The 27,194-nt window shown below is 32.4% G+C and overlaps 1 protein-coding gene across 1 annotated transcript in view; it reads right to left on the bottom strand.

Moving 5' to 3' along the window:
* Window positions 1–27,194, bottom strand: part of LOC145328325 (uncharacterized) — a 40,564-nt gene that overhangs the window by 207 nt on the left and 13,163 nt on the right. Inside the window, exons 6-40 of the mRNA XM_080171955.1 lie at window positions 26,527–26,633; window positions 26,094–26,213; window positions 25,514–25,633; window positions 25,036–25,108; window positions 24,612–24,708; window positions 21,905–22,023; window positions 21,452–21,533; window positions 20,770–21,031; window positions 20,307–20,399; window positions 19,979–20,106; window positions 19,506–19,630; window positions 18,857–18,935; window positions 18,549–18,620; window positions 18,174–18,259; window positions 17,588–17,670; window positions 16,798–16,912; window positions 15,815–15,903; window positions 15,273–15,500; window positions 14,623–14,742; window positions 13,120–13,237; window positions 12,615–12,762; window positions 12,290–12,363; window positions 11,065–11,129; window positions 10,627–10,714; window positions 9,967–10,042; window positions 9,414–9,488; window positions 8,848–8,989; window positions 8,388–8,480; window positions 7,703–7,867; window positions 7,365–7,434; window positions 6,667–6,773; window positions 1,868–1,920; window positions 1,153–1,265; window positions 500–555; window positions 157–230 (exon numbers count right to left, since the gene is read on the bottom strand). Of these exons, the coding sequence (XP_080028081.1) occupies window positions 157–230; window positions 500–555; window positions 1,153–1,265; window positions 1,868–1,920; window positions 6,667–6,773; window positions 7,365–7,434; window positions 7,703–7,867; window positions 8,388–8,480; window positions 8,848–8,989; window positions 9,414–9,488; window positions 9,967–10,042; window positions 10,627–10,714; window positions 11,065–11,129; window positions 12,290–12,363; window positions 12,615–12,762; window positions 13,120–13,237; window positions 14,623–14,742; window positions 15,273–15,500; window positions 15,815–15,903; window positions 16,798–16,912; window positions 17,588–17,670; window positions 18,174–18,259; window positions 18,549–18,620; window positions 18,857–18,935; window positions 19,506–19,630; window positions 19,979–20,106; window positions 20,307–20,399; window positions 20,770–21,031; window positions 21,452–21,533; window positions 21,905–22,023; window positions 24,612–24,708; window positions 25,036–25,108; window positions 25,514–25,633; window positions 26,094–26,213; window positions 26,527–26,633 (3,715 nt within the window). The remainder of the gene's footprint in view (window positions 1–156; window positions 231–499; window positions 556–1,152; window positions 1,266–1,867; window positions 1,921–6,666; window positions 6,774–7,364; window positions 7,435–7,702; window positions 7,868–8,387; window positions 8,481–8,847; window positions 8,990–9,413; window positions 9,489–9,966; window positions 10,043–10,626; window positions 10,715–11,064; window positions 11,130–12,289; window positions 12,364–12,614; window positions 12,763–13,119; window positions 13,238–14,622; window positions 14,743–15,272; window positions 15,501–15,814; window positions 15,904–16,797; window positions 16,913–17,587; window positions 17,671–18,173; window positions 18,260–18,548; window positions 18,621–18,856; window positions 18,936–19,505; window positions 19,631–19,978; window positions 20,107–20,306; window positions 20,400–20,769; window positions 21,032–21,451; window positions 21,534–21,904; window positions 22,024–24,611; window positions 24,709–25,035; window positions 25,109–25,513; window positions 25,634–26,093; window positions 26,214–26,526; window positions 26,634–27,194) is intronic.

The raw sequence follows: 27,194 nt of genomic DNA, 5'->3' as shown, positions 1-27,194 counted from the left end.
TGTCTAACTGTCTATTGTCTACTGTCTAACTGTCTATCTGCAATCTGTCAATCTGCGAATCTGTGAATCTGGCAATCTATCACTCTATATATCTGTCTAGCTATTTGTCTGTCTTACTGTCTGTCTGTCTGTCTGTCTATCTATCTATCTATCTACCTTGCTGAGTTCTAGTAATCCAAGACATCATTCTGCTCTGTTTGCTCTCCTTCCACGAAGCATCAACTTGGGTTCTAGAACAGGAAAAAAATATTCTCACTTTTTTTACTAAAAAAAATGTTAAATAGTTGGACACTCAACTAAATGAACCAACCAATAAAAATTCAATACGAGTTTCAAGGTTGTTAAGAATCTGAATAAGAAAACGTTACTACAAGCCGTTGGGGACTAGTGTAATTAACAGCCCAATGTCCTCTTCCTCCCTGCTAAGAAACCCATCTTCCAGGCTAAGAATCTATTTATAACTTGGCAGGATGAAGATATGTATTATGTATAGTCCTACCTGTAATTTTCAAGTCTGGAAGCAGAATGTGGATCTGGAGATCCTACGGGAGGAGTCTAAATAGAAAAAAACAAGATTATGTAGATTTTACAAAAGTTTTCAAAATGGAAAAAGATTTCTTTCTTTTCGTGTTTAGACATACAGACCCCATAGAAATAAATCTAAAAATCTAAAACAGATACACATCTTACCATATTGGCAGACATGTTTCAAATAAGCAGGCACTATGAAACTTTTTGGAGACCACTATTTTGAATATTCCTAGGGCCATAGAAATGGCGAAAAAGCTTTATTTTAATGAATTGGCGGAAGAAGTAAATTTTTCAGGTTTCTTCAAAAATTAGTAAACAGAGCTAGTTTAGAAAACTTCCGTTTCTTGGCAACAAAGCCCTATTTTTTCAATCTGAGTTTCTGATAGATAGATAAATACTCATAATAGATTATAAATGAATAAACAAATAAATAAAACTTCAAGATGGATATATAAATTGATGGGAAGATAGTAAGGGTGGATATAAAATAGTACATTGATGTCTGTTATAATGTTTTTAAAATAAGATATTGAGACAGATCTATAAATGAAAAAAAAGATAAATAGACATATCATTAAGGATGGGTTATCAATAAAAATAGATAGAAAGATAGATAGCTACCTTGATGACTGTATTGGCAATGTATTGAGATTTATCTGACCTATCCTCAAAAACAGCTGAGGATTCATTGGTACCATGGCTTGTCAGAGAATTATCCTCCTGGTGGCCTCCATCTAGATACACAGAATAAGAGTAAAACACTAGAGGGGGAAGGGTTTAAATAATTGTATTTCCCTCTCTCAATGACCTTGCGCTTGCTCTCAATTTGGTATTTGAAAATCAACCAATGTTGTCGGGAATATTAAAACAGCCAAGTAGCAGAAAACAATTTGCTAGCAGACGAAAAAGGTCATTGGAAAATGGGTAGATGTAGTTATCTGTATATAATTATACATCTATACTATAGATCTGTTTACACAGATAAAATTTTTATATAATTTGAAGAAAGTTGCTAGAAATCCCTATATATAAGTAACAGGATGATTGTCTGTCTGTCTTTCTGAAAGATCTCGCTCACTGCTGAACCGATGAAGCTGAAACTGATATGATGGATATGGAATATACATGGACGTTACAACAGGGCAAAAATTGTCGTCAATTTAGGTTACTAAGATAGACATTACTTATTGGTCAGTTGGTTCAGCCAGTCGTATGGGAAGGTGATGAGGAAAAGAGGGTGGATCATTTTTAAACCAGCAACAAATTCGACTTTATTAGATTGCACGATAATCTTGTATAACATCCTTATAATAATACATCCATTACTGATACTTACCAGAATGGTTGTTAGAATTCTTTTGATTTGACTTCTTTATTGGTTCTGGGTATCTAAAATAATAGGAAAATTAGAAAGTTTAATGAAAATGATAGATTTATAGTAAAATAGATAGATAGAAAAATAGATATATATATATGGTGCATTATTTGCCAAATGTACCACTTTTCTGCACTACCTCTCCGATTTTGTTAATACTCTATATTTTGGTCCGTTGGGTCATTCAAGGATGCTGGATGGCCAAAAAAAAGTTTCAGAGTCCCTGGATGTCTAGATATCTATCTATCTATGAAGGTAGGTAACAAAAATGTAAAAAACACCCATTTTTTCACAATTTTAAAAATTAATTTTTTCATCAATCTTACATCCAATCTATACATTTTATACACCAAAATGATTGTTTATTCATGTAAAAAGCGCACATAATGCTATTTTGGCCAAAACTCTAATTCTACAGGGTGTCTAACAAAAAGTGTATTTTGGATATCTAGCATAATACCCAAAATACCTGTTCGAAAAAAAACATTTTTTTGGGCTTAAATCCTGTGTTTTATCTGTGTGCATATGTGGTATTTAACGGTTCGGACCACCCGGGACTATAAGGTTGTCAAATTTCACTTTGGGACACCCTGTAAATGTGATTTTTGCGTCTGTAGAGCTAAAACTCGGTCCAAATTGGCTATTTTTTTCAAATTACTCTAATATATGTCTTAGTATGTTTGGCCATAGTGTTTTCTGACCAGATCAATAATTTCATATTTTTGGACACCCTGTATTTTCAAAAAATACCACATATGCACACAGATAAAACACAGGATTTAAGCCAAAAAAAATGTTTTTTTTCGAACAGGTATTTTGGGTATTACGCTAGATATCCAAAATACACTTTTTGTTAGACACCCTGTAAAATTAGAGTTTTGGCCAAAATAGCATTATGTGCGCTTTTTACATGAATAAACAATCATTTTGGTGTATAAAATGTATAGATTGGATGTAAGATTGATGAAAAAATTAATTTTTAAAATTGTGAAAAAATGGGTGTTTTTTACATTTTTGTTACCTACCTTCATAGATAGCAAGATATCTAGACATCTAGGGACTCTGAAACTTTTTTTTTTGGCCATCCAGCATCCTTGAATGACCCAATGGACCAAAATATAGAGTATTAACAAAATCGGAGAGGTAGTGCAGAAAATTGGTACATTTGGCAAATAATGCACCATATACCTGGATACTTGTGGTGCACTGAAAGGACCATGAGGACTATATATACCACCAGGTGTATACACTATTGTATATATATAGATAGATATACCTGGATACTTGTGGTGTACTGAAAGGACCATGAGGACCATATATACCACCAGGTGTATACACTATGGTATATATATAGATAGATATACCTGGATACTTGTGGTGTACTGAAAGGACCATGAGGACCATATATACCACCAGGTGTATACACTATTGTATATATATAGATAGATATACCTGGATACTTGTGGTGTACTGAAAGGACCATGAGGACCATATATACCTCCAGGTGTATGTATGTATGTATATTTCAAATTCAATTATTATACATATGACAACGTTTATGTAAGTTTATAGAAGAAAAAACAATTACAATTAATCATAATGCAAAATAGAACATAAAGTCAGTCATAAGTAAATAATTGCGACTTGACACCTCACTTATGACCATTAGTTAAGTTAGAGGATTTACCCAAGCCGCTGTTTGTGTTATCTGATAAGGGAGTAAAAAAAACCCTTGGAGATATGATTGCATTTATTTACACTGCATTAAATTAAATGTGACTTAACTGGTGTTTGTTATGTGTTTCTATTGGAATTTGTTTGTATATATAGAAATGTAGTTATAAATGTAGTTACCTTGTAGTTATATATGTAGTTATTATTGTAGTTATAATGAAATTTTGTAAGTAAAACGATTGTAGAAATAATGAATGTCATTTAAGAGTTATAAAATGTAAAAAATATGCTGATTTGTGTGTTTAGAAGAAAATTATGCTGATTGTATCATAAATAAAAAGTTTTTATTGTGATATTTAGAAGGAAGCTACTCTATATTTAGATGTCTAAATTGTTTGAAGCTGTGATTTATTAGAATGGAATGTGGTGGCCGTTTAGGATACGGTAGTTTGGTTTGGAGAAGTTTACATTGCTGACATTTTTGTTAAATCATATTGACATTCCTGAAAGTTTAGGTTAGTATATGTAGTCATAAATAGATAAATGCCCTTGCCCATCATTCAATAAGCATAATCTAAAGACTTTTTTTTGGTAGACCTTTATAATTGAAAATGCTAACCTCACTACTTAGCTAGCAAAATTCTGATACTAGGCCATTGTTGTCACGTTGTTACAAAAATGAATAATGTAAGTATAATTTATAACTAATGTCTAGCAGATTAAGAATTGAACGTGGTGGCCGATTAGGATACATTATTTTAGGTTTGCAGTTGATATTGGTGACATTTGCTGTTAAATCTATTTAATAAAAAAACACCTCTGAAGTTTAAATCATAATATGTAGTCAATATAGATTCATGCCCCATCTCATTAAGCGTAAATCTATGGACTAATTTTTTGGAGACCTACATAAAACCTAGAAAAATGCTAACCCCTCCCTTAGCTAGCAGAATTCTGATGCTAGGCCAATTTTGTTATGAATATTACAGAAGTGATTGATGTAAGTATAATTTTACAACTAATGTCTGGCAGATTAAGTTATATTAGAAGATTTGATGGAAAATTATTTTTTGAAGGCTAAGTTGACTATATTGCTGAAATATTGCTTATTTTCTTGGGACTAAGTGGCCGATTTAGGTAAAATATTTTAAATTTGAAGAATTTTATTTTTATAAATGAAGGCGGAGATGACATAGTAGCGATTTTAATTTATGAGGATTATGAAATTTTGAAGATGAAGTGTTGATATTGTCTAGGAAATGTGGTTGACATTGAATTGGGTTTGTAGATATTATCACTTAGATCCATTTTGAGTTGTAGTTTCTAGAAGATATGTCTTGGGATAAATATTTTTATATAACTAAAGTTGATATTTATAAGTTACATTTTTTGTGTGAAGTTACTCACTTAAGTCACAAGTGAGTTTACTGCAGCTTTCACATTGTGCATGCGACTGTATGCCCTGAGAGCTTACACCATTGTATATAGATAGATAGATATACCTGGATACTTGTGGTGCACTGAAAGGACCATGAGGACCATATATACCACCAGGTGTATACACTATTGTATATAGATAGATAGATATACCTGGATACTTGTGGTGTACTGAAAGGACCATGAGGACCATATATACCACCAGGTGTATACACTATTGTATATATATAGATAGATATACCTGGATACTTGTGGTGTACTGAAAGGACCATGAGGACCATATATACCACCAGGTGTATACACTATTGTATATATATAGATATGTATACCTGGATACTTGTGGTGCACTGAAAGGACCATGAGGACCATATATACCACCAGGTGTATACACTATTGTATATATATAGATAGATATACCTGGATACTTGTGGTGCACTGAAAGGACCATGAGGACCATATATACCACCAGGTGTATACACTATTGTATATAGATAGATATATATACCTGGATACTTGTGGTGTACTGAAAGGACCATGAGGACCATATATACCACCAGGTGTATACACTATTGTATATATATAGATATATATACCTGGATACTTGTGGTGCACTGAAAGGACCATGAGGACCATATATACCACCAGGTGTATACACTATTGTATATAGATAGATATATATACCTGGATACTTGTGGTGCACTGAAAGGACCATGAGGACCATATATACCACCAGGTGTATACACTATTGTATATAGATAGATATATATACCTGGATACTTGTGGTGCACTGAAAGGACCATGAGGACCATATATACCACCAGGTGTATACACTATTGTATATAGATAGATATATATACCTGGATACTTGTGGTGCACTGAAAGGACCATGAGGACCATATATACCACCAGGTGTATACACTATTGTATATAGATAGATATATATACCTGGATACTTGTGGTGCACTGAAAGGACCATGAGGACCATATATACCACCAGGTGTATACACTATTGTATATAGATAGATATATATACCTGGATACTTGTGGTGCACTGAAAGGACCATGAGGACCATATATACCACCAGGTGTATACACTATTGTATATAGATAGATATATATACCTGGATACTTGTGGTGCACTGAAAGGACCATGAGGACCATATATACCACCAGGTGTATACACTATTGTATATAGATAGATATATATACCTGGATACTTGTGGTGCACTGAAAGGACCATGAGGACCATATATACCACCAGGTGTATACACTATTGTATATAGATAGATATATATACCTGGATACTTGTGGTGCACTGAAAGGACCATGAGGACCATATATACCACCAGGTGTATACACTATTGTATATAGATAGATATATATACCTGGATACTTGTGGTGCACTGAAAGGACCATGAGGACCATATATACCACCAGGTGTATACACTATTGTATATATATAGATAGATATACCTGGATACTTGTGGTGTACTGAAAGGACCATGAGGACCATATATACCACCAGGTGTATACACTATTGTATATATATAGATATATATACCTGGATACTTGTGGTGTACTGAAAGGACCATGAGGACCATATATACCACCAGGTGTATACACTATTGTATATATATAGATAGATATACCTGGATACTTGTGGTGTACTGAAAGGACCATGAGGACCATATATACCACCAGGTCCATAAACCATTTCCCTCTTCTCTTGTATACTCAGTCCAGATATATTGGTCTCCTAAATATTAGAGTAAAACACTACATGGGGTTAATTAACTTTATATCCCCACCCCAAGTACCTTGAACCGACTATAAATTGGATCTTTGAAAATCAACTTAAAGTGTCGGGAATAATAACACAGCCAAGTAGCAGAAAACAAATTGCTAGCAGACGAAAAACGTCCTTGAAAAAGGGAGGCAGGTAGATATCTGTATATGCATTTACACTATAGATCTGACTCCTAAAAAGAGTTGCAAAAATTGAACAATAATGAATATTCTCCAAAACTTTAAGCCTAAAAATTATTTTGAAATAAATTGGAAATAGGGGGGGGGGGGTCGTGGTTCACTACCGCTCAAAGGGAATTTTGAGGGAAAGCACATAATGGCTTATTTTGCTTGAATTCTGCCTTTTGTAGCATGCAAATATAATTTAGGTTCCAGTTTAGATTTATAGGCGTCGTAGGCCCAGAATATCAAAACTGTTATTAATTCTAATATTTGTTTTAATTGTCTGTAATATGATGCTATACATGATTTTTCAGTACAGCTGAGATACGGTTCTATACAGCGGATATTAATTGGTTTCCTTTAAAAGAAATTAAATTACCTTTGACTTGGCTGAGTCTGGGCGTTTCATATTTCTGTCTTGGGAGGAGTGACTTCGTTTGTCTGGGGATCTAAATAAATAAAGTATTTAAATTATGCCCTGCAGTTATCCTAAATCTATGAATGCTAGCCTAATATAAGTAAAATAAGTCTATTTAAAATTGTCCATATGTATGTCGTATATGCTTAAACAATGTGTGAAAAACATTTCATGAATTTGGTTATTTTTGTATATTCTGCTCTATAACTCACTTTGTTTGTTTGTACGTCAATATTTTTGTGCTTTGCTATCTGTGGATGGTGTGTTTCTTGCCTTTAAATAAAGCTTAAAAGCTATACCTGCTTCCATTGTCTCGCCGTCCACTGGGAGTCCGCGGCAGCTGACGGCTGCTGCCCCTAAAGTATCCCGCACTCCGCTGTTTCGCGGGACTTGCGGTCGCTGCACGCGGTGGAAGCGGCGAATTGTTTTCTGCGTACCGCATTTGTCTACGCTTTATAGAGGACCTAATATAATAAAAACATAAATGAGAGCATGAAGGGAAGGGATATAGGACAATACACTATTACGGTACCTAAAGTTTTATACCTATGCAGTATGCATGTTCCCTCATTCATTGGCTGTGCATCGATTTATCTTTCATTGTGCTATCCAGGGAAAAGGGAATAATATTCTGACAAACAATTCTAAAGGAACATTTCCCCACAACTACCTTTCCTTTTTCCTCTTCTTCTTACCCACTCCTCTTCAATTACATATAAAAATATACTTCAACCTTACTTTTAAAGGTGTCGGGATTATTTGTAGAATTGATTGTTAGAATAGCTACCCCTCTATATCCTAGGAGTTTTTGTGCTTAATCTGAAGTCTTGCCTTAAACCACAATTTTTATAAGGATTTATATCAACCATTTAAAACTGGATTTTTTTGTGGTAGGAAAAAATAGCAAAACTGATAATAAAAGCCTTTTTTACTCTAATATAGAAATGAAAACCATTTTCTCTTTTGAGGCAATGCTAATTTTACCTGCTTTCGGCCCTTGCTGGTAAGAATGCTTCTGGAGTAATACTTCCAGCTCTTAGATTATTATGGGAGGGCTTATCTACAGGGGTACCCAACCTAGATAATATAGATAGATATATACTATAAAGATAAATTATTGAGTGGATTGATATTAAATTTGATTCATAGATTGATTTGATAGATATACAGACAAACGGAATGACATATAAACAGATTATATTTAATAGGTTGATAGATAGAAAAATCGTATTTTTAAAAACATTTCTCCGATTCCTTTCCTTTGGTTTAAAATCAGTTCTAAGCTATATTGTAAATCTTGCATTACATCTCATCATACAACTTTCTACTGTTTTTTTTAGACTGGTCTTCGACCCACTTGGGTCAACAAAACTGGAATTAATCTAATGATCTTTATTTTCGCAATCCGCGGAAAACTGTCTATGATATGATAAATAACTTTTACCTGTGGCTATGTTCTGTAGACTGTCTGGAGGAGCGGCCAGCCGCTGATGTTCGTCCTGACGTAGCCGCAGAACCCTGATTCCTGTAACTGGCACTAGTAGGCGGTGGGTTGGGTGGTGGGCTACGAACTTGAGCTGATCCATCTAAAAATACATAAATAAGAATAGTAGCGAGCACAGACGTGACAGACATTCATTCACAAAAAATTATCAGAAAAAAATATTATTGAGAATTATAAGCATATAAATGTAAAGTATAAGTTTGTTCAAGTGGGAACGCATACACTAGTGCATAAATTATAGTATTACTATACCACGTTATCTAATTTGTTGGCTCAAAAACTTTGGATACTTTCATTAAAGTTTGATTGGCTAGTTTCAAAACTTCCAACTAATAAGTTCCCTTTACAGAAGGGTTAAGTTAGTTTATCATCATTGGGGATTATAGACGTTCAAGGGTGGGGGTAAAGGAGTGTTTACTCCCATCAAACTTTGAAAGCCCTCTTTTAACCACCCTCAAAAAATACACATTAGATTACCCCTCTCAAGCCTCAGAAGTAAAATTTACCTGAATTGTATGTACACTCGTATAGGCTGTCACAATCACAGGAGTCTGATTCTTCTACAGGCGCCAAAGTACTTCCTATTAATAGAAAAAAAGATTGTGAGTTAAGTATGACATTATAAGATCAGAATCTGGTATCGATTATGCACGCACACAATTTAAAGCGGCATATGAAGGCCTATAAATAATCTGGAAAAGCCAAGATCCATGGATGCACAGGGAAAGCTTCACTGTAGATAAAACGTGTAAAATAAGTCCCTTTCGCGCATGTATGTGCACTGCGATAAAACTGTGCTTCATTGTGTAACGACTATTTCAGATTATTTGTAGATTTTATTTTAAAGGTTACAATTTTGAACGTGCAAAATTTATACGTTCCACCGTTAGCAATAATTAAAGTTAAAAGATTTTTGGAGATAATCAAAGAAGGAATATTTCTCCCTGAACTGCACTAGACCCTCAGTTTAAAATTTGTTTCTCAACCAAGACATTTAATGTATTATGCATATCAATTTAACGCCCATTGTCTTATTACTTAAATAAATATTTTGTTTACCTGGGGAGATTTCATTTTGTTTTCTTCTATGAGCATAATCACTTGGCCGTTTAGGAGGTCTTTGCTCTTCCATTTCCTACAAGCAAAAATAAATTTATTAACTTATAGAAAGTAAGTTTACATGAAAATAACATAAATTAATCAATAATGAATATTTGTCCTATTAATGGATGTAGGAAACGAGGATATTATAACAGGGAAAAATTGTCGTCAAATTTGCTTTATATTTCATTTATTAGGCCGTTCATCCAGTAGGAAGGTAGGGAATGGTGTAAAGGGGATTTGAGGGAGTGGATCATTATTTTAGCCCGCTGAAAGTACAAGTAGAGTACAGGAAAAATTTAAAACTACACAGAAATATTAACTAAAATTTTTTTTATGTAAGAACAGAGAATTAAATGGTCAAGTGAATATTAACATGAAATTAAGATTGAAACTGCTAATAAAAGACTTGAAAATCAAATTTTTCAAAAGCAGAAGGACGAACATTTGCAAGAAAAGTTTTAATGAAAATTTCTGTCGTAAAGTCTTTCCTTTCATACAAAGAGGTACAAACCAAAAATTTAAGCCTCGGTGTTAACTGGGGTGTGATTGATTTTCAAGCTTGGGGTCCTTGGGGCCATACAAATAAAATTACAATAATAAACTATTATAAAAAACCTGAGATTGTTTTAGTCCCATGTTGTTGTATTTACTATTTTGGAGAGTATTGTTAGGGAACTTCTCCTTCAACTTTGACTTCAATTCCCTAAAATATTAATAAGATATTTGTAGATAAATATGTTAGAATATATAGATACTAGCGGGTACGCCCCTATTTTGAGGAGGGGGGTGTTAAATTCCAGAACAAAATTTTTTATTTTAGATTTTTTTAAAATTATAAATTGGGGGGGAGGCGCTTTTTCTTGTTGAGGTGGTGGTACCTTCCATCGAAATAATTATAAACCTTCCCGGGACCTATGAGAAGTTACCCTATTAAGGAGAACCCTTTCGGTCCAGCGGTTAGCAAGATCATTCGGTACAAACAGACAGACAGAAACATACAAATAGACAGAAAAACATTCTAAGATGGATGGATAAATATGTGAATGAAATAACCTTAGCATAGTATCTCTCTTCTTTCCAGGAGGAATTATCTTGTCTGCAGGATCTACGGCCCCATCCTATAAAAAAACATCAAACATAAACAAAAAAACCTAATATTTCACCTATTAACCCTAAAAGTTTGGGCCCTTAAATCGAAATATTATTATTTGGATTATTACACCAGATTTTCATGTACTCTAAAAGTGAAACTCGTATCTGGCTAAAACAACTATATACTCCATCCACCCCTTTTCACCACATCCCCTCTTCTCCCCTACTGGATAAACAAACTGATGATGTCCATGTTGGCAACCTAAACTGACGACAATTTTTCCCCTGTCATAATATTCACGTATATTATACATCCATTGGCCTTAGCAAGTTCTTAATTGATTAGAGGTGGGCATTTTCGCAGGGAGTAAGGGCGGGGACAATGGGTAATTAATTCAAAATAAGAGTTTTCTCTGAAAAGCAATGAAAACCAGATTTATCCAGTAAATTGTAAAGGGATCATGGTAATATAATTTAGAACAAAATTAGTTCTGTAATTCTGTAATTAATCACTAGAAAAATCGTGTTTAGAACTTCGTCAACCCTTCTCATAGATTTTTAAATTCCACCTAAATTCAAGGGGTTCTTAGATTGTTTTATACATAAATATCACAGTAGAGTTTCTATACATGAAAAAACATTTTGTTGGGGAAAAATATTTGTTAAAACCAGGCAGAACCTGCTGAATTCTTGCACATTTCCTTTAAGCCAGTACCCAAAGTCTGAGACTCTTAAAAATTGAATATTCGATCCATTGTCCCCTCTCTTACTCCTTGGCATTTTCGGCCCACCTCTGGTTCTTTCAGGGTTAAAGCATACCATAAATAATCAAGGAGTGAAATTCTAATTAAATGATATTCCGATCAGTATTTTAAAGATACAAATGGCACAATTTAGCACAATAATAAATTAATCATAAAATAGCCTTCTTCTTATTTATAGATAAAATTGAAGTTGTTGGGAAAGGGGTTAATTTTTTCCCCTTTGCTTAACCCCTAACTTTGAGAGGCTTACTGTGTACCCTATATAATCAAACCTAACACATAACCTTGCCTAAGGTAAAAAAAACTATATCAAGACCTTACCCCCCCCCCCCCCTCTTTATTTTAATATAAGCGGAAAGGGGTTTTCTATGCTCGACTAGGCACTTTGTCAGGAAAACCGCCATAATAGCGAATTGACTTACCTTTGAAGCATCCGTAAGGTCTGATTTTGGACTCAAACCTGATGTACTCAGGCTGGCAAGGTTGGAACTTATTCCTGAAATCATGGTTTTTAGTGGTTAAGACATGCAAGAAAATTTGCTAAAATTTCTTAAGTTTTTTTTATGAAAAAAAAAAAAAATAGTCTACAAGCAATTCATGACGTGACTTTAAAAATAAAATAGCTTAGAACAAAACTGAGACATATGCAAAGATCCCTATAAATGTAAGATCTTTGGATAAATTTTTTCCTACTTTATAATAAAAGAGTTGTTTTAAATAACCATAACCATAGTAAAAGAACCATGCCTGAATCGCCCATTTCTGAAGTGCCCAACTTTAGAAAGCTAAGAGTCAGATTGTCGATATTTTGTTGTTGTTCATTATTATCTCCAGAACCGCCATTAGGGTTGTTATTCACTGATTGCACGCGTAATAATAGCTCCTCGTGGGTTATCTAAAATCAAATTTTATTAAGCTTTGTCTTTAAAAATATAATTTATATAACAAAAATATTTTTGAGAATGCTATTTTAGACGTCTTTAATAGCATAACATATTAACATAAATGTAAAAAAGTCAGGATTTAAAAAAAAGGTAGAATATAAAAGGGTTCGGTGGCTAAGATTTAAAGTTGGACTGTCTTTCAGTCCAAAACAGATAGCTCTTTACTTTAATTCAGGGATGTTAGAATTGTCCTATTTTTTAATCTATGATTTTCTGTAGAATCTATCAAGCGTAGCAACTTTACAATCATTACCAGAGAGTCAATACTTTTAATTTTAAGCACAGTGATTTAAAAAAAAATGTGTTACCTTTTGATTTTTTAATTGATGCCTATAAATTTGACTAGCTCTCATATCTTCTACAGAATCAAAATATTGTTCAGCTGGCTCGGGAGATACTGTTCGGAACTGAGACCTTGCCACTCTTCTATTTAGATAGATAGTTTTATAGATAGATAGATATATATATAAACAATTAGATAGATAGATAAATATTAATCTGGCTAGGGAGATACTGTTCGGAACTGAGACCTTGCCACTCTTCTATATAGATAGATATTTTAATAGATAGTTTTAAAGATATATAGATTAATAAGTGTACGTTCAGCTTGCTAGGGAGATACTGTTCGGAACTGAGACCTTGCAACTCTTCTTTATAGATAGATAGTTTTATAGATAGATAGATAGATATATAGATAGACAATTAGATAGATAGATAAATATTAATCTGGCTCAGGGATAAGGGATAGGAAACCTGGCCATTAATTAGGTCCCGGCCTAGATTCTAAAGGGATATTGCAACTATTACAAATTCCTATAAAACTGGCGGACACTCCCAAGTAGCTATCGCTCTAAACCAATAAGAATCGGCCTTATTATTTAACAACCAATCACCAATTGGCGGTAATTTTAGAAGCAGACAATTCTAGAAAAAATAATGATTTCGTCTGCTACTAAAAAATAAATATAAATAGTGTTAGATCACATTAGCTTAATTATTAAATCTGCTTAGAGTTAAACATTAAAAAAGGGCCATATAGAAAAAACAAAAATAACGGGATTATTTTTTGGAAAGAAGGTAGCTACGAATTTTCATTTGGTAGTTTATAAATTAGATGTTGTATTTTGAATTTTAAAAATTTAATACGGAATTAATACAACACCTTAACCCTAATATATGTACAATACAACACAGTACAAATATATCACTACATAATAGTATCCAAAGAACTTGATAGAATGTTACCCAAGTGCATATTAATTTATTTATTTTGAATTTTAATTAGCAATGAAATTTTCAAATATAATTTTTACTCATTAATAAAAATGCAAATAATACAAACTAAAATCTGTCTGAGGGAAACCCAACGATAGCTTTCTGACAATTCAAATTACCAAAGTAAAAGATTTTCCTACGTTTCCCATCCCTTATCCCTGATCTGGCTAGGGAGATACTGTTCGGAACTGAGACCTTGCAACTCTTCTATATAGATAGATATATGATAGATAAATAAATAGACAAATAGATAATTTTTTATTAAATGTTTTGCAAATAGATATTTTCTAAGTATGATTAATATACATTTAGATTGTTATATACCTAAATAAATAGGTAATTCTGCTCAGCTAAAACAGTGACATATCTAAAGGCATTAGAAATGGTTCCTGATGCTGATATATAATGACGTGGTAATAATAAAAGACTAACCAGAATATCCAGGAGAATCTTATTATCAGTATTTGTCAGAAGTAGGAATTTCAATGTTAGAATCAAAAATGATGAGGAGTACGAACTGTACAGTCGAAATTTACCTTTGAAAAGAGTCAGTATTAGTTGGGGTAGGACTCTCGTTGTCAGAATTCAAATCTCCCGCAATTTTCCCTTTTCTCTCTCTTTTCTTTTCAATATTTAGACTAGATTCAGATTCCATCCTGAAAAAAATACAAGACTAATTCCTGGCATTTCATGTAAACATAGACATACAGAAACAATGATATAAGTATAAAAATGGGCGGTTTAACTTATATACCTAATGAACCAGAAAAGAACTTTGTAAAAATGTCTTAAGGTTAAGTTAGGTTATTTAAAGGTCAGGCAAGCAATGTAGGGATATTACCTTATCTTTATACGTTTCCATAAAATGGAGAACTCAACTATTTCAATATGTAATTTATGTTTCTTAGACTTAAGAAACGCGTTTGATTTGATATTAAATTAAAATATTGTTACTTTACTACTTATACTATTTATAATCTTACATCAGATTATCATGTACTCTAATAAAGTAAGACTTGTAGCTGGCTAAAATAACGATTCCCTTATCCACCCTCATTACCCATCCCTTTATATACTACCTTATTAATGATCAATAAATGATGTCCATGTTAGCAACCTAAATTGACGAAAATTTTCCCTCTGTCATAATATCTAAGTATATTCTACATCCATACACATATCATACCTTGACTTAGCAGATGAATTTCTTGATTTAGGGGGCAGGGGCGGGGGCGTTGGCTCAGGGATTGGCGGTCCCCGCCTCACCTGGGGCGGAGGGGGCAGCAGCATATCTTTCATTGGCGGTGGGGGTGGTATTGGGATGATTGGGGGATTTTTTTCACGGTTTCTATCCCTCACATTATGATTGTTGTTGTTATTGTTTATTTCTGCTTCGTTTATGTGATAAATATTCCTAAAATAGTTAAATGGATTGTTATTTAGAAATCTTAGGGGATGGTACAATGGACGATAAATTGACCCATATTGCAAAAAGTCAAGTTTACTCTTCTTTAGATTAAAATTCTTGGTTGAAATATCTAAAAAACGCTAGTTTTTATGTATAACCCAATTAAGATTTTTATAAAACTTTGGGAACTAGTATGATTTTCAGTCCAATATCACCTCTCCCCCCTTGTCATCTGCTTGTTAGTGTCAGTGTCTCTCTACAGCTTGAGTATGTCCGTTCGTCTACGCTTTAAAAAAGACTATACAAATAAAAAATTTTACTTTGTTTTGAAAGAAGTAATATTATTACAATCCGGACAATCTTCACATGCACAACTTTCTGTCTCTACCCCACTATATACATCTGAATCCTAAATAGATAGATATATACATCTGTAGATAAATATATAGATAAATAGACATGTAGATAGAAATATAATCCTAGCAAGCACATCCTTCTGTCTCTTCACAACTGTATATATCTGATTCCTAGATAGATAGATATATAGATAATTAGATAGATAGATAGATGTTCATGTAGATAGATACATAATCCTAGCAAGCACAACTTTCTGTATCTTCACCACTGTATATATCTGATTCCTAGATAGATAGATATATAGATAATTAGATAGATAGACATGTAGGTAGATATATAATACTAGCAAGCACATCTTTCTGTCTCTTCACTACTGTTTATAACTGATTCCTAGATAGATAGATATATAGATAATTAGATAGATAGACATGTAGGTAGATATATAATTCTAGCAAGCACATCCTTCTGTCTCTTCACCACTTTATATATCTGATTCCTAGATGGATAGATATATAGATAATTAGATAAATAGACATGTAGATAAATATTTATATGGAGTTTTTAAATATGTGTTAATAATATAATTTTTTGTGTGCTGAAATACTTAAAATTTAAACATTAAAACAAACATTTTGTAAATATATATAAATAGAGAATTAAACAAGAATGACAACATTTGTAAGTTGCAAGTCACAAAAAAATCATTTCATGGACATATGGACAAATGAGTAGTAAAGCAGATGTTCAGAGTTAATAAAAGAGGGGTAAAAACCCTTTTATAGTATTACTGACAGTCTGACGGACCAAGTAAGTTAAACTGTGTGCTTTTTGGTATGAGTTGTTCTCCTTAAAAGAAAACAGCAGAAATTATACAGTACCCGAGGAAATTGAATGTTCATATGGACATACAAATTGATTAAAGTTTAAAATATTTTTAGTTACTCACCTTTCCTCTAGAGATATGAACTTGGGCTTGAACTAACTCAGTTCTGACTATAGAATCATCAAATTCAGAATATATTGACACAGAATCATCTAACTGCTTCCCTCTCTTGGTATTTCTAAAAACAAACAACAGTAAAATATAAGCAATATTTAAATGTTTCGTTTAATTACGATTGATATTTGACAATTTTTGCTTCTATAACCTACCCTTAAAAACTAGGGAGGTAGGGGATATTTAATAGTAATTTGCACTAGTACCCTAAGTTTGAAAACCACGTTATGTTATTTGATAGCTCCGAAACATCCGGTGCTCCTAAATTGATTAATTAGCCACCAGGGGAAATCTCGTCAGTGGAATGAATCTGTGTTTTCTGTTCAAGTTACGCCCTCGTCAAGTTTAAGAAAATTCGCCGCCAAAACAGGCTGAGTCCATAGTGATAAAACTGTAAAATGCGTTGGATTGTTTGGGCAGTTGAACAGGTGAACAGTGTCGTGTGGTGTTTGGTTGCAGAGCGGGCATTTATCTTCAATATTCTCGTCAATTCTATGTAGATATGAGTTTAAAAGTCTGCTATAGCCAGATCTTAATTGAGATAGCTCCTAAAGAAATACATTGGTTGATTCCAAACTAGTTGTGTCTAAACTTTTTAACCAATGGTTTTAATGATTAAAAGGGAAAATTAAAACTTTCTCTTCTCAAAACCTTAAACTTCTTTGAATTGAGTAATTAACTTTAAGGTTAAACACTTCCATTTTGTAGGTAAATTTAATAGATTATATACATTTCTTACCTTAGAAGTTTGATGTCTTCCGATGGGATTTTATTATTTGAAAAATGTGGTGCCCCGGCTAACATGTTTGTTGAAGAATCTCTGTTTTTAAAAAATAATAATCATAAATATATAATTATCAGGGTGGAGGGTACATTGGACTTTAAATCATGCAGGTCCCTCATACTTAATGAACAAATTCTCTAATATGATTCTATCAAAAGATTTATCGAATCTTGAATGGTTAATATAAACTAGCATGGTCCAAACTCTTCTGACAATATTTTTTGATCTACAAAAGGGCAAATGTTAATTTATACATCAATTTATAATCCATTGTCTTATCCCTTAAGATCCTTAATAAGGATATTTAATTATTTCTTAAAGATCCTAATTAAAATTTTGTCACACTAAAAAGTTTGTAGATTTTTTTATTACTTTAGGTAAGGTTAGGTTAGGTTATATTGGGCAGTGGGCAGTGGTGCATAGGTTACCCTCCCACCAATATTTTAAATTTATTTTTAAATAATGGGGTGAGGGTTACAGTCCTCGACAGACACGTTGTGATTGGGAAAGAACTGCTTGCAGTTATAATTATATTTTTCCTTGAATAAACAGAGCCAGAGTCGATAGAGTCAGGATTAACAGCGTAGAATGCAGTTGAGCTACTAGCATTAGATTGAGAGGAATCTCCTACAATAAATAGATATTATTCAGATGGGTAGAGAGATAGATAGATAGATAGATGAGTAGATAAATAGATGGAAAGCATGGCAGTTGAAATACTAGCATTAGATTGGGATAGAAAGATAGATCGTTGGATAGATTGACGAGAGAAAAACTAGCATTTAAAAAGTTAGCTAAAATAGACAGATTTATACAATATACATAAAAAATTATATACATTTATATAAAAACCCAACATGTTTTACTTCAATTTAATTTTTATTGTCTTTAAAAGATAATTTAGATATGTAATTACCTATATTATGAAGATTATAGATAATAGTACTGTTACTACTCTTAGTGCTTGAAGACCCAACAGAATCTTTTCCTATTAAAAGAATAAAATAGTTTCTAAACTTGATGTATAGTATTTTCATTTTAAGTACACGATAAGCAGCTTTTGTTTTCACTTAAGCTAAAGTATTATATTTTAAGAATAATAAATCAAAGACATTAAAAAATATTTCAAAAATTTGTTTGGTTTTTTGATACTGTCTATTATTATATTTGAATTTATTTCTGCCATATTTATTATTGTTATTTAAGATATCTAAACATTTATACCTGAAGAGTCAGATTTATATTTAGCCTGTTCTTTCCAAGTTGTCCTGGTGGACCTGGACCTTCCAGAACCTTCCCATACCTGGATGATAATGATTGGTTAGTACTAACTAGCCATTTATTATGAAATATCTATCTAAATTTATATCAGAATAGTATAAACATACATACATTTACATCCCTAGAGACTTATAGCAATATTTTTTGTGTGTTGTTTTGTATGGGTGATTTTTCTAGGGAGGGTGGAGGTACCCTCACCCAATATAGTTAAAACGGTCAGAGGATCTATTAGAAGCTTCACTGTAACTGAGAACTGTATTAGTTCGGCGGCTAGAGAGATTCTTTCCTACTCACTCTGGCAGACATCCAGTTACCTTTGAATAAAAGGAATGATTCAAATTATATTTAAGAATATTTCAATGAATTTTTCTATAAAATTTATTAAAAATTCTAAATATATAGTACAGTTTGGACTTTTCGACAAAGGTCATGAATTCATTGAAATGGTTGTCTGTAAAGGACTTTGTGTACTTCATTAGCAAAATAATGTTCATAAATTTACCAAAATAAGATATGCGGGTGTTTTCTGTCTTCTTGAGGTTATCCATTCAAGTATATATCTATCCATTTAATACTATATAATTATTTCTACCTTATTCAAGAAGTTATCCTCTATGAACATTTGTTGTTCCTGTTCCTCCGAGTCTCCGTGGTCTCCGTGTTTCCCCGCCAAAGACTGGAAGATTCGAACCCGCTCTGCAAAACTGGTTTTACCAACTAAATGAATATATTAATTATTAGGTTATATTAACAACGATGCAGATTATAGTGCCTATAAAAAAGATGACGTCATACAATACAAACGACCAATTATAGGCAGTATACATTTAAATTGACCAATGGTAGGCTAGTATGACGCCATTTCTTATAGGCAATATAAGCTGCGTCAAAAACATCGTTAAATGAATGATTTGATATAAAGAAAGGGATTCGAACCAACTCTGCAAAACAGATTTACCAACTAAAACATATTTTCATAATTTGAATAGATAACATTAACGAATGGAAAACAATATCGTAAAAATGTATGATAGATTAGATTACATATAAAGAATATATTAAAACCTGCAAAAGCATTCTTGGCAGGATTTGTAGGAGCAGGTTTTCCATTGGGGACTGCGCCTACATGGCTATGTGCTTTCAGAGCAGATTGTTTACCTAATTGGTCCTCGCTGGAATCATCAGAATTAGACCTTAAACAGAAAAAATATATGTTTAATTAAGAAAAAATAGATTAGAAAGAAAGCAATAGAGAGAGAGAGAGAGAGGGATGTGATAAACAGATAGATAGATATAAAACAAAATTAAATAAAAATGCATGTGTGTAAAAAATCTTTTTATGGAAGAAAAGTTGTGGACAAAATATTCCAAAACCAAACAATAACTTTAGCACCTGCTGCGGTCAGTGGAGGATTTTCTGTTACCAGCATCAAATAGATTTGTAGGGGTAGGGTTTCCAAGTCTGTTAGAATGATATTTGGAATTTCTACAAATACAAAATATAACTTAATCATCATAAGACTTTTTACTAAACTAATGTATTTGATACTTAAGTTGGGTTTCAAAGGTTAAAACGCAACATTTAAAAAAACTATTTTCACCTATATTCAAAATCAACAATTTTATTTATTACTGACGGCTACAACCTTAGATGTCTCTAGGGGCACTTAAGGTAAGGAGTTGGGTTTGGTTCGATAACTCCCCTCCCCCTTTTCAATTTAAATTTTTTCTAGGGATGATTTCTCTTATCTCTCCTAATGAATGTACCCAAAATAAAATAGTTGTAAACCGTCCCTGGTCCTCTGGGAAGCTAAACAGTATAGAAGACAAATTTTGTTTCATCTAAAACATTTTACCTATTATCATTTGCATAATCTTTACTGCTGCTTCCAATATTATTACTAGCCCCCTTCTTATTGCGCGTCTCAGCATGTCTTCTCTCCATAGACTCACTCAGCACAGAGAGGGCATTTGCCAGTAATTTCTCATTGCGCGAATGTTGCTCCGAGTGTTGGGAATATAATTCCGGGATTTCGGGTAAGCGTTTCCCGGATTTATTTCTCCGATTATTGTTGTTGTCTGGTTGGTGGTGGTGGTTGCTGTTTTGGTGATGGCCACCTGAAATAATTTTTTTTAATATGTGTTTTTCCTCACAGTGTCTTATGAGCACTAAAGACTTTTTAAAAGAAATTGAAAATAAGGGGAGAAGATATCCCTAAACCTACACAGCCAAAACTTGTGGTGCCCTAACCCCTGGAGGCTAACCAGCCTAAAGTACATAACTATCCATACCCACTTTTATTTAAATTTATTTCAAGTTAAGAGGGGGGGATTGCATTACTTGGCACAGTGAGAAAAACTACCTAAAATTTGATCCTGTGTTGACAACATAAAGGACCAAAACTTAGAAGGTAAAACTTAATAACAGGTTGAATTACCAGTTTAGCAAACTGTTAAGATAGTAAGGATAAAAATTAATTTAATTATTTCTTTATTTTGTAAGCTTACCAAAAACGCTTCTATTATTGAAATATTAACCTGAATAGTTTTCTTGTTCTAGATACTCAAAGGACTGTGTAATCTCTTCAGTGGCTTCTGCTATGGCTTCTTCAGTTGGAATCTATCAATAGAAAATATTAAACCTTAAGCATAAAAAAAGCTGGTAGCTAACTAACGCTAAAACAGAGCTACTTACTGGTTGCTATAAAAAAACTGCAGTTTTACACAAAATCTTAGAAATTAATATAAAAAAAATTAGATTATTTTTTCAATTGTTGGTATAAGTCCTATTACATAAAATAGTATTTTTTTGGTTTATCCTTTAAAATCACGTTAACAACTGAACCAAAAGAGTTTCCTTTTTTTAGGAGGCCTCATTTAGGTCCCAGGATGGATTTCAGCTATTTTATTTTGAATTTAGGACTTAAGATGGTTTTAGGCAATGCAAGATTAGAAATATAAATGGTTAACCTCTATAATAACTATATTTACCTTTGGTTCAAATATAAGAGAATCAATGCTTCCAAATGTATCATAATCTGTATTTTCTCTACTGGCAACTTTGGCACTTTCTGTTGGATGTCTCTCCATTGGCACGTACACATGACCAACTATAATTAATTTGTAGTACTATATTATTTGATGAAAATTGAATTCAATATGGAGTTTTTTTAGTCTCTTTTATTTTTGGTGTTTTGGTCCAATTTTATTTAAACAAATCAATAAAAATAAAGTTTTTTCCACTGTGTGTTGATACATATTTGGGATAGCCTGATATCTAGTTGCCGAATGTGTACGCAGTTTCCTGAGTGTTTCCTCATCCTAGCTCAATATTTACTACTAGCTAAAAATCTTCAAACTTCCCTCAAAAAATCTAAATTTGAATGTATAAACGATTTATACATTATAAATTTGAATTTTTCAAATTTTGATATTTTTTTTAAAGTTTGAAGCTTTTTTAGCTAGTAGTAAATATTGAGCTAGGATGGGGAAACACTCAGGAAACTGCGTACACATTCGGCAACTAATTCGGAGGTCATCATATTTGGCAATGACCCCTAAACAAAGAAATACAGTGATGCAGCCTGAACAATAATTATCAAGAAACTACAATCCAATCTTCAAAACACATCAGGCCTTTTCTTGAAATTTTTTCATCTAATATACTAATTACAATTTTCTCAGATTTTATAGTGTTTATAAAAACATATCAATGTTCAAGTTAAATTGAACTATAAACATTACTATTTTTATAAAAAAATATTTTGGTTGGTCTCATTAAGGTTGTCTTATCAGAAAGCTTTATATTTGTTTTAAAAGGGGGTTACATTACTTTTCTGTCAACTAAAAGCCTTTTAGGCTAGAGCTAAGCTGCAAGTGTTTTAATATTTTATAAGAATTTCTTTAAATGTCTCCTGTATATTATTTCTAATGAGTGTAAAACCATAAAATGTAGTGCAAGCAGCTTGCTTAATAAACCATATGGTTGTAAATTAACTAAAAAACAAAGTCCTAGTGCAAGAATATACAATGTGTTAAAGTTAAGCTTTAAATAATTTTATTAAAAGATAGCTATTTTCTTCAAAAATATAACATGTTTGACTTCTTAAATAAAATTTTTGAAAATTACAATGCAAATTTTTTTGTTGAAATTTAAAAAAAAAAATCATTTAATTTTCTCAAGATGCTAAGTATAGTTACTCTATGTAAAATCTGAGATCCTAATTACACTGTAATGCATAAGTAGACGCATTTCTAGTCATTATCTAGACGCAAAATGACGCCAATATTAATAAAAAGCTGTGGCCTCATAAATAACTAGATAACAAGAGTTGTGAAGTGTGTGCATGTTTTGTTGTTGTAATGGATTTATGTAGAATGTATAACAGGTTAACTCACAGACAAAATATGAATTTTGCATAAGGAAAAAGAATAAGAGGATGAATACTCACCCCTTTTTCATGGTAAAATACTACTTCCCCATCCCTAAATTTAGAAGCAGACGAAAATCAAAAGCCTCCCAGGGCTTTTTGTAAGTCAATCATAAATAATAATGTGAATAAAAAGAAAAGCGGTAATTAGCAAACAGCCGTGGGCGGTCAGAATCAGCTGAATGTTCATTATGAAAAAAATTTCCCCCTTTTTAGAAATAGAAGGATTCATCTTTCATGAACAAATTTTTTTAAATAAAAATAAAATTCTATGTAATTTTTAATTAAAACATTAAAACGAAAATATTTAATCTAATATTCTTGCCCTAAATATGGAAATAGTAAAAAGTAAAAAAATATTTTTTTTATTAATTTTTAATCCTCCGATTTGAAATGTAGTGAAATAGCAATAAATTTTAGCACGGCAACAGCGCTGAGTAGGCCTCTAGGCCCACTGCCTATTTTTGTCTTCTAGTTGCTTCGATTCCTCTCTTTTATTTTTTTCTCTATGGAATTTTGCATACGTATTCAGACATTAAAAATAGTTTTTTTCATTTTTGCCCTCTTCAGATGCCAATGTAAATTTATATTGACAAGGGAAAAATTCGTCATCCATTTAGCTTGTTTATATAGACCTCATTAACTTTACTGATCAGTTCCATTAGAAGGGGAGGGGATGAGGTAAATGTGGTTATTGTTATATTAGCCAGCAGCTAGTATATCTTTTTCAGAGAACATGAAGATCTACTGCAACATCCAAGTGATAATATATCGATTGTTGTTGTTTAAGCTTCTCTTTAACTGATTGTAACATTTTTTTAAAATCATAAAAGAATAAAGAATTAAATGATAAATATGAGGACAAAACTTTAAGATAACTTTCCATTCTCTTTTAGTCCATTACAAAATAATTTTTAGACTTTAATAGAGGACAGGGTCATTAATAAAGATCATAAAACAGTCCTAAAAGAATATTATTAAAGTAAATATGTTCAAAAAACTTATTGGCTTAAAAAATATTCTTGTTTTAAATAAAATTAACCAAATGTTGTAATTTTCTTGCTTATTTGTTTAGTATGCAGTATGCACTTCTTAATTGAAATTTCAAATAGAAAATTATTCATTAATGTATTTGGTTTCAGAAACCATATTGTTTGCTCTTTTTTAGTAGGGACAAAAATTATCTATATTTAAGTCTTGAACATTATTTCCCAGGGCTGATGTGAAAATAAAAATTCTGAACGTTGTACAAAACGGACAAAAATTACCTATATTCAAGTCTTGGACATTATTTCCCAGTGCAGATCTGAGCACTTGATCAAGATGTTTACCCAGGTCCTCTTCAGAAACGTCTTCTAGGGTCATCTAAAAAATAATGGATTTTGGTTGATTTAGATCTATAAGAAACCATTTTTAAAAATGCGGTTAAAATGTTAGACAGCAAGGGAGGTTTACTTCTTGTTAGAAAGAAATGAGTTTAAAACTCTTGGTATTAAATGATTACAAACAAGGATGACAACATCCTTTAAAGCCATGTCCTAAAACAGTAGAACAAACGAACATTAACATGTGTCAGAGCTGAAAAATCAGAATTGAGTGACCATAGAGTTGCTTCGCTTCTTAAATAGTACCTAAATAATAAATATGCCAGGAATCGTCAAGCTTAACATTTAAAAATAACACATGTATTACCTTGTGGGTCATCACATTCTGAACTTGTTTGAAAACCTTCTTTCTCTTTGCTGTGTTTATACTGCTTACAGCCCTAAAAAAAGTGTAATATCTAAATTTTCTTTGTATTTTTCTAAACCTAGCCTAACCTAAAAAAGCTTTATAATACGTTTTACATTCTCAAAAAGCTCGTTTCAATTCCATATGCTATGTCTAAATAATGTTATATAACTTTCTCATTTTAACTGCTGGCGATTTCCCCCAAAGTGGATAGTCGATAGCCCCCCCCCCCTTCTTCTCATATTAAAAAAATGAAAAGTTTGGAGGCTTAGATTTAGTTTTTTTGATTATTTCTTTAGGTTATATAGGGTAAAGAGACCGCAGGTAGTGGCACTTCAGGTAAAAAATCCTCAACTAACCTATTTTCAATAACTTTTAAAATAAAGGGGGGTTCGGTACTTTGAAAGAAAGCACATAATTGTCTATTTATTCAGCTTACCTGTCTAAATCGGGGGCTATGGCTTTTAGCTGTGTTTCTATCTGCTTCATTTGGCGCTTTCTCTTCAATTCAGCTGCTGACACTGGCTCATACAGCTTCTCAAACAGCTCATTGGACCAGCTGAACAGTGAACTATTTTAAATAAAAGGAAACAAAGTTTATTATAATTCTCAGTAGCATAACAATAACAATCAAACAACATTTTAAAGTAGTTTCTAGGGATCTGTAGGAATAAGACAATGGCCGTTAAATTGATGTACATCCCCAATGAGGATACACAAAATTATCCCTTCAGTAGATTACATTTGTTGAAACTTTTGGATACATAACTTAATGATCCAACAAGCCAAGATTAAAAAAAAGTCAAATGTTCATTTGTCACAGAAAGTAAACAAATCACAAAACTTTTCTTTACAAATTCTTATTTTTACATTCAAGAGCTTCACTACTTCGCTACTTTGACGGTCATTTTATCATATAAACTGATCTTTGCCATCAAAAATTGAATGAGAAACAATTGAACAGGCGAACTATATAACATGTAAAGATGCTTTGTTACTACAAATAGGAAGCTAGCTACCTCTTGGAACTTTTATTAGAGTTTCTACTAGGGCCAGATCTTTCATCCTTGGACCTGTGTCCCTCGTCTGAAGAGGGCTCGGGGCTTAGTTTTGAAGTTGTTGATAACTTTTCTACAACACTGAAAAATATATGTTATATTTTTCTTCAGATACAATTAATAGATACACAAATAAATAATGTCAAATGACAGTTTTTTATCAACAAGAATGCGTTGAAAACATGTAATTTAGCGAAGAACATTAATAAAATGAATCATAGAGTAATATTCGTAAAATAGTATGAGATAATATGAATATCACAAAATCTTTTCACTTCAATATTCAAATTTCATTTGTAACATGATCACAGACTGACGGGTCAAGTAAAAACGATATGGACAGACAGACAGACAGGTGAAATATAGAATAGCTTCGCTACTATAAAATCTTTACCTGGGTGGTTTATCCCTTCTGGAATAGTTGGACAATGCTTCATATTTATTGTTCGATCTCTTTGAAGAAGATCCTTCGCTACCATTTACTACATAATGGTTTTGTCTGCAGATTATAAAAAAAACATTAAAAATTTGTTTGTATTTACTATGAAAATAGGCTAAAACCTGCTAAGGATCGAAACAAAGCTTATCTTATGAATATATTAAAGATGCCCTTTTTATGGGCGAGGGTGGAGGCACCGTCTTAAAAACAGGGAAGGGATTTTTTTAACATTCTGCAGAGATTTGACCTACCACCCCTTAAAATAAATAAAAAAACTAACTCGAACCTATTCCTCAGTCTGAAGAAATATGATAGCCGAATTGGTCTTCCCAGTGAATAGCAAGAATCTTAACTAAAACCAGACATACAGACGAACAGCCTACCTTTTTATATTTGGTTGTATTATAATTACAATGTTTGATTACACCATTGAAACTCAACACGAAGCATGATTAAAGGAAAATTTCTAGCTTTGAGGCCATATATTTATCTATCTATCTAACTAAGTACTAGCCGCTGCGCTCTTAGCATCTAGGAGCTCTGTATTTACTGGGGTTGAGAAGGATAAAAATAGCCTAAAACCATCATGGTAATTAATAAAATGAAGAATGAAATCGATTTAG

Source organism: Acartia tonsa, chromosome 9 (assembly GCF_053477335.1).
Source record: "Acartia tonsa isolate MP-2025a chromosome 9, ASM5347733v1, whole genome shotgun sequence".
Taxonomy (NCBI): Eukaryota; Metazoa; Arthropoda; class Copepoda; order Calanoida; family Acartiidae; genus Acartia; species Acartia tonsa.
This window is presented reverse-complemented; position numbering and strand designations above follow the sequence as displayed.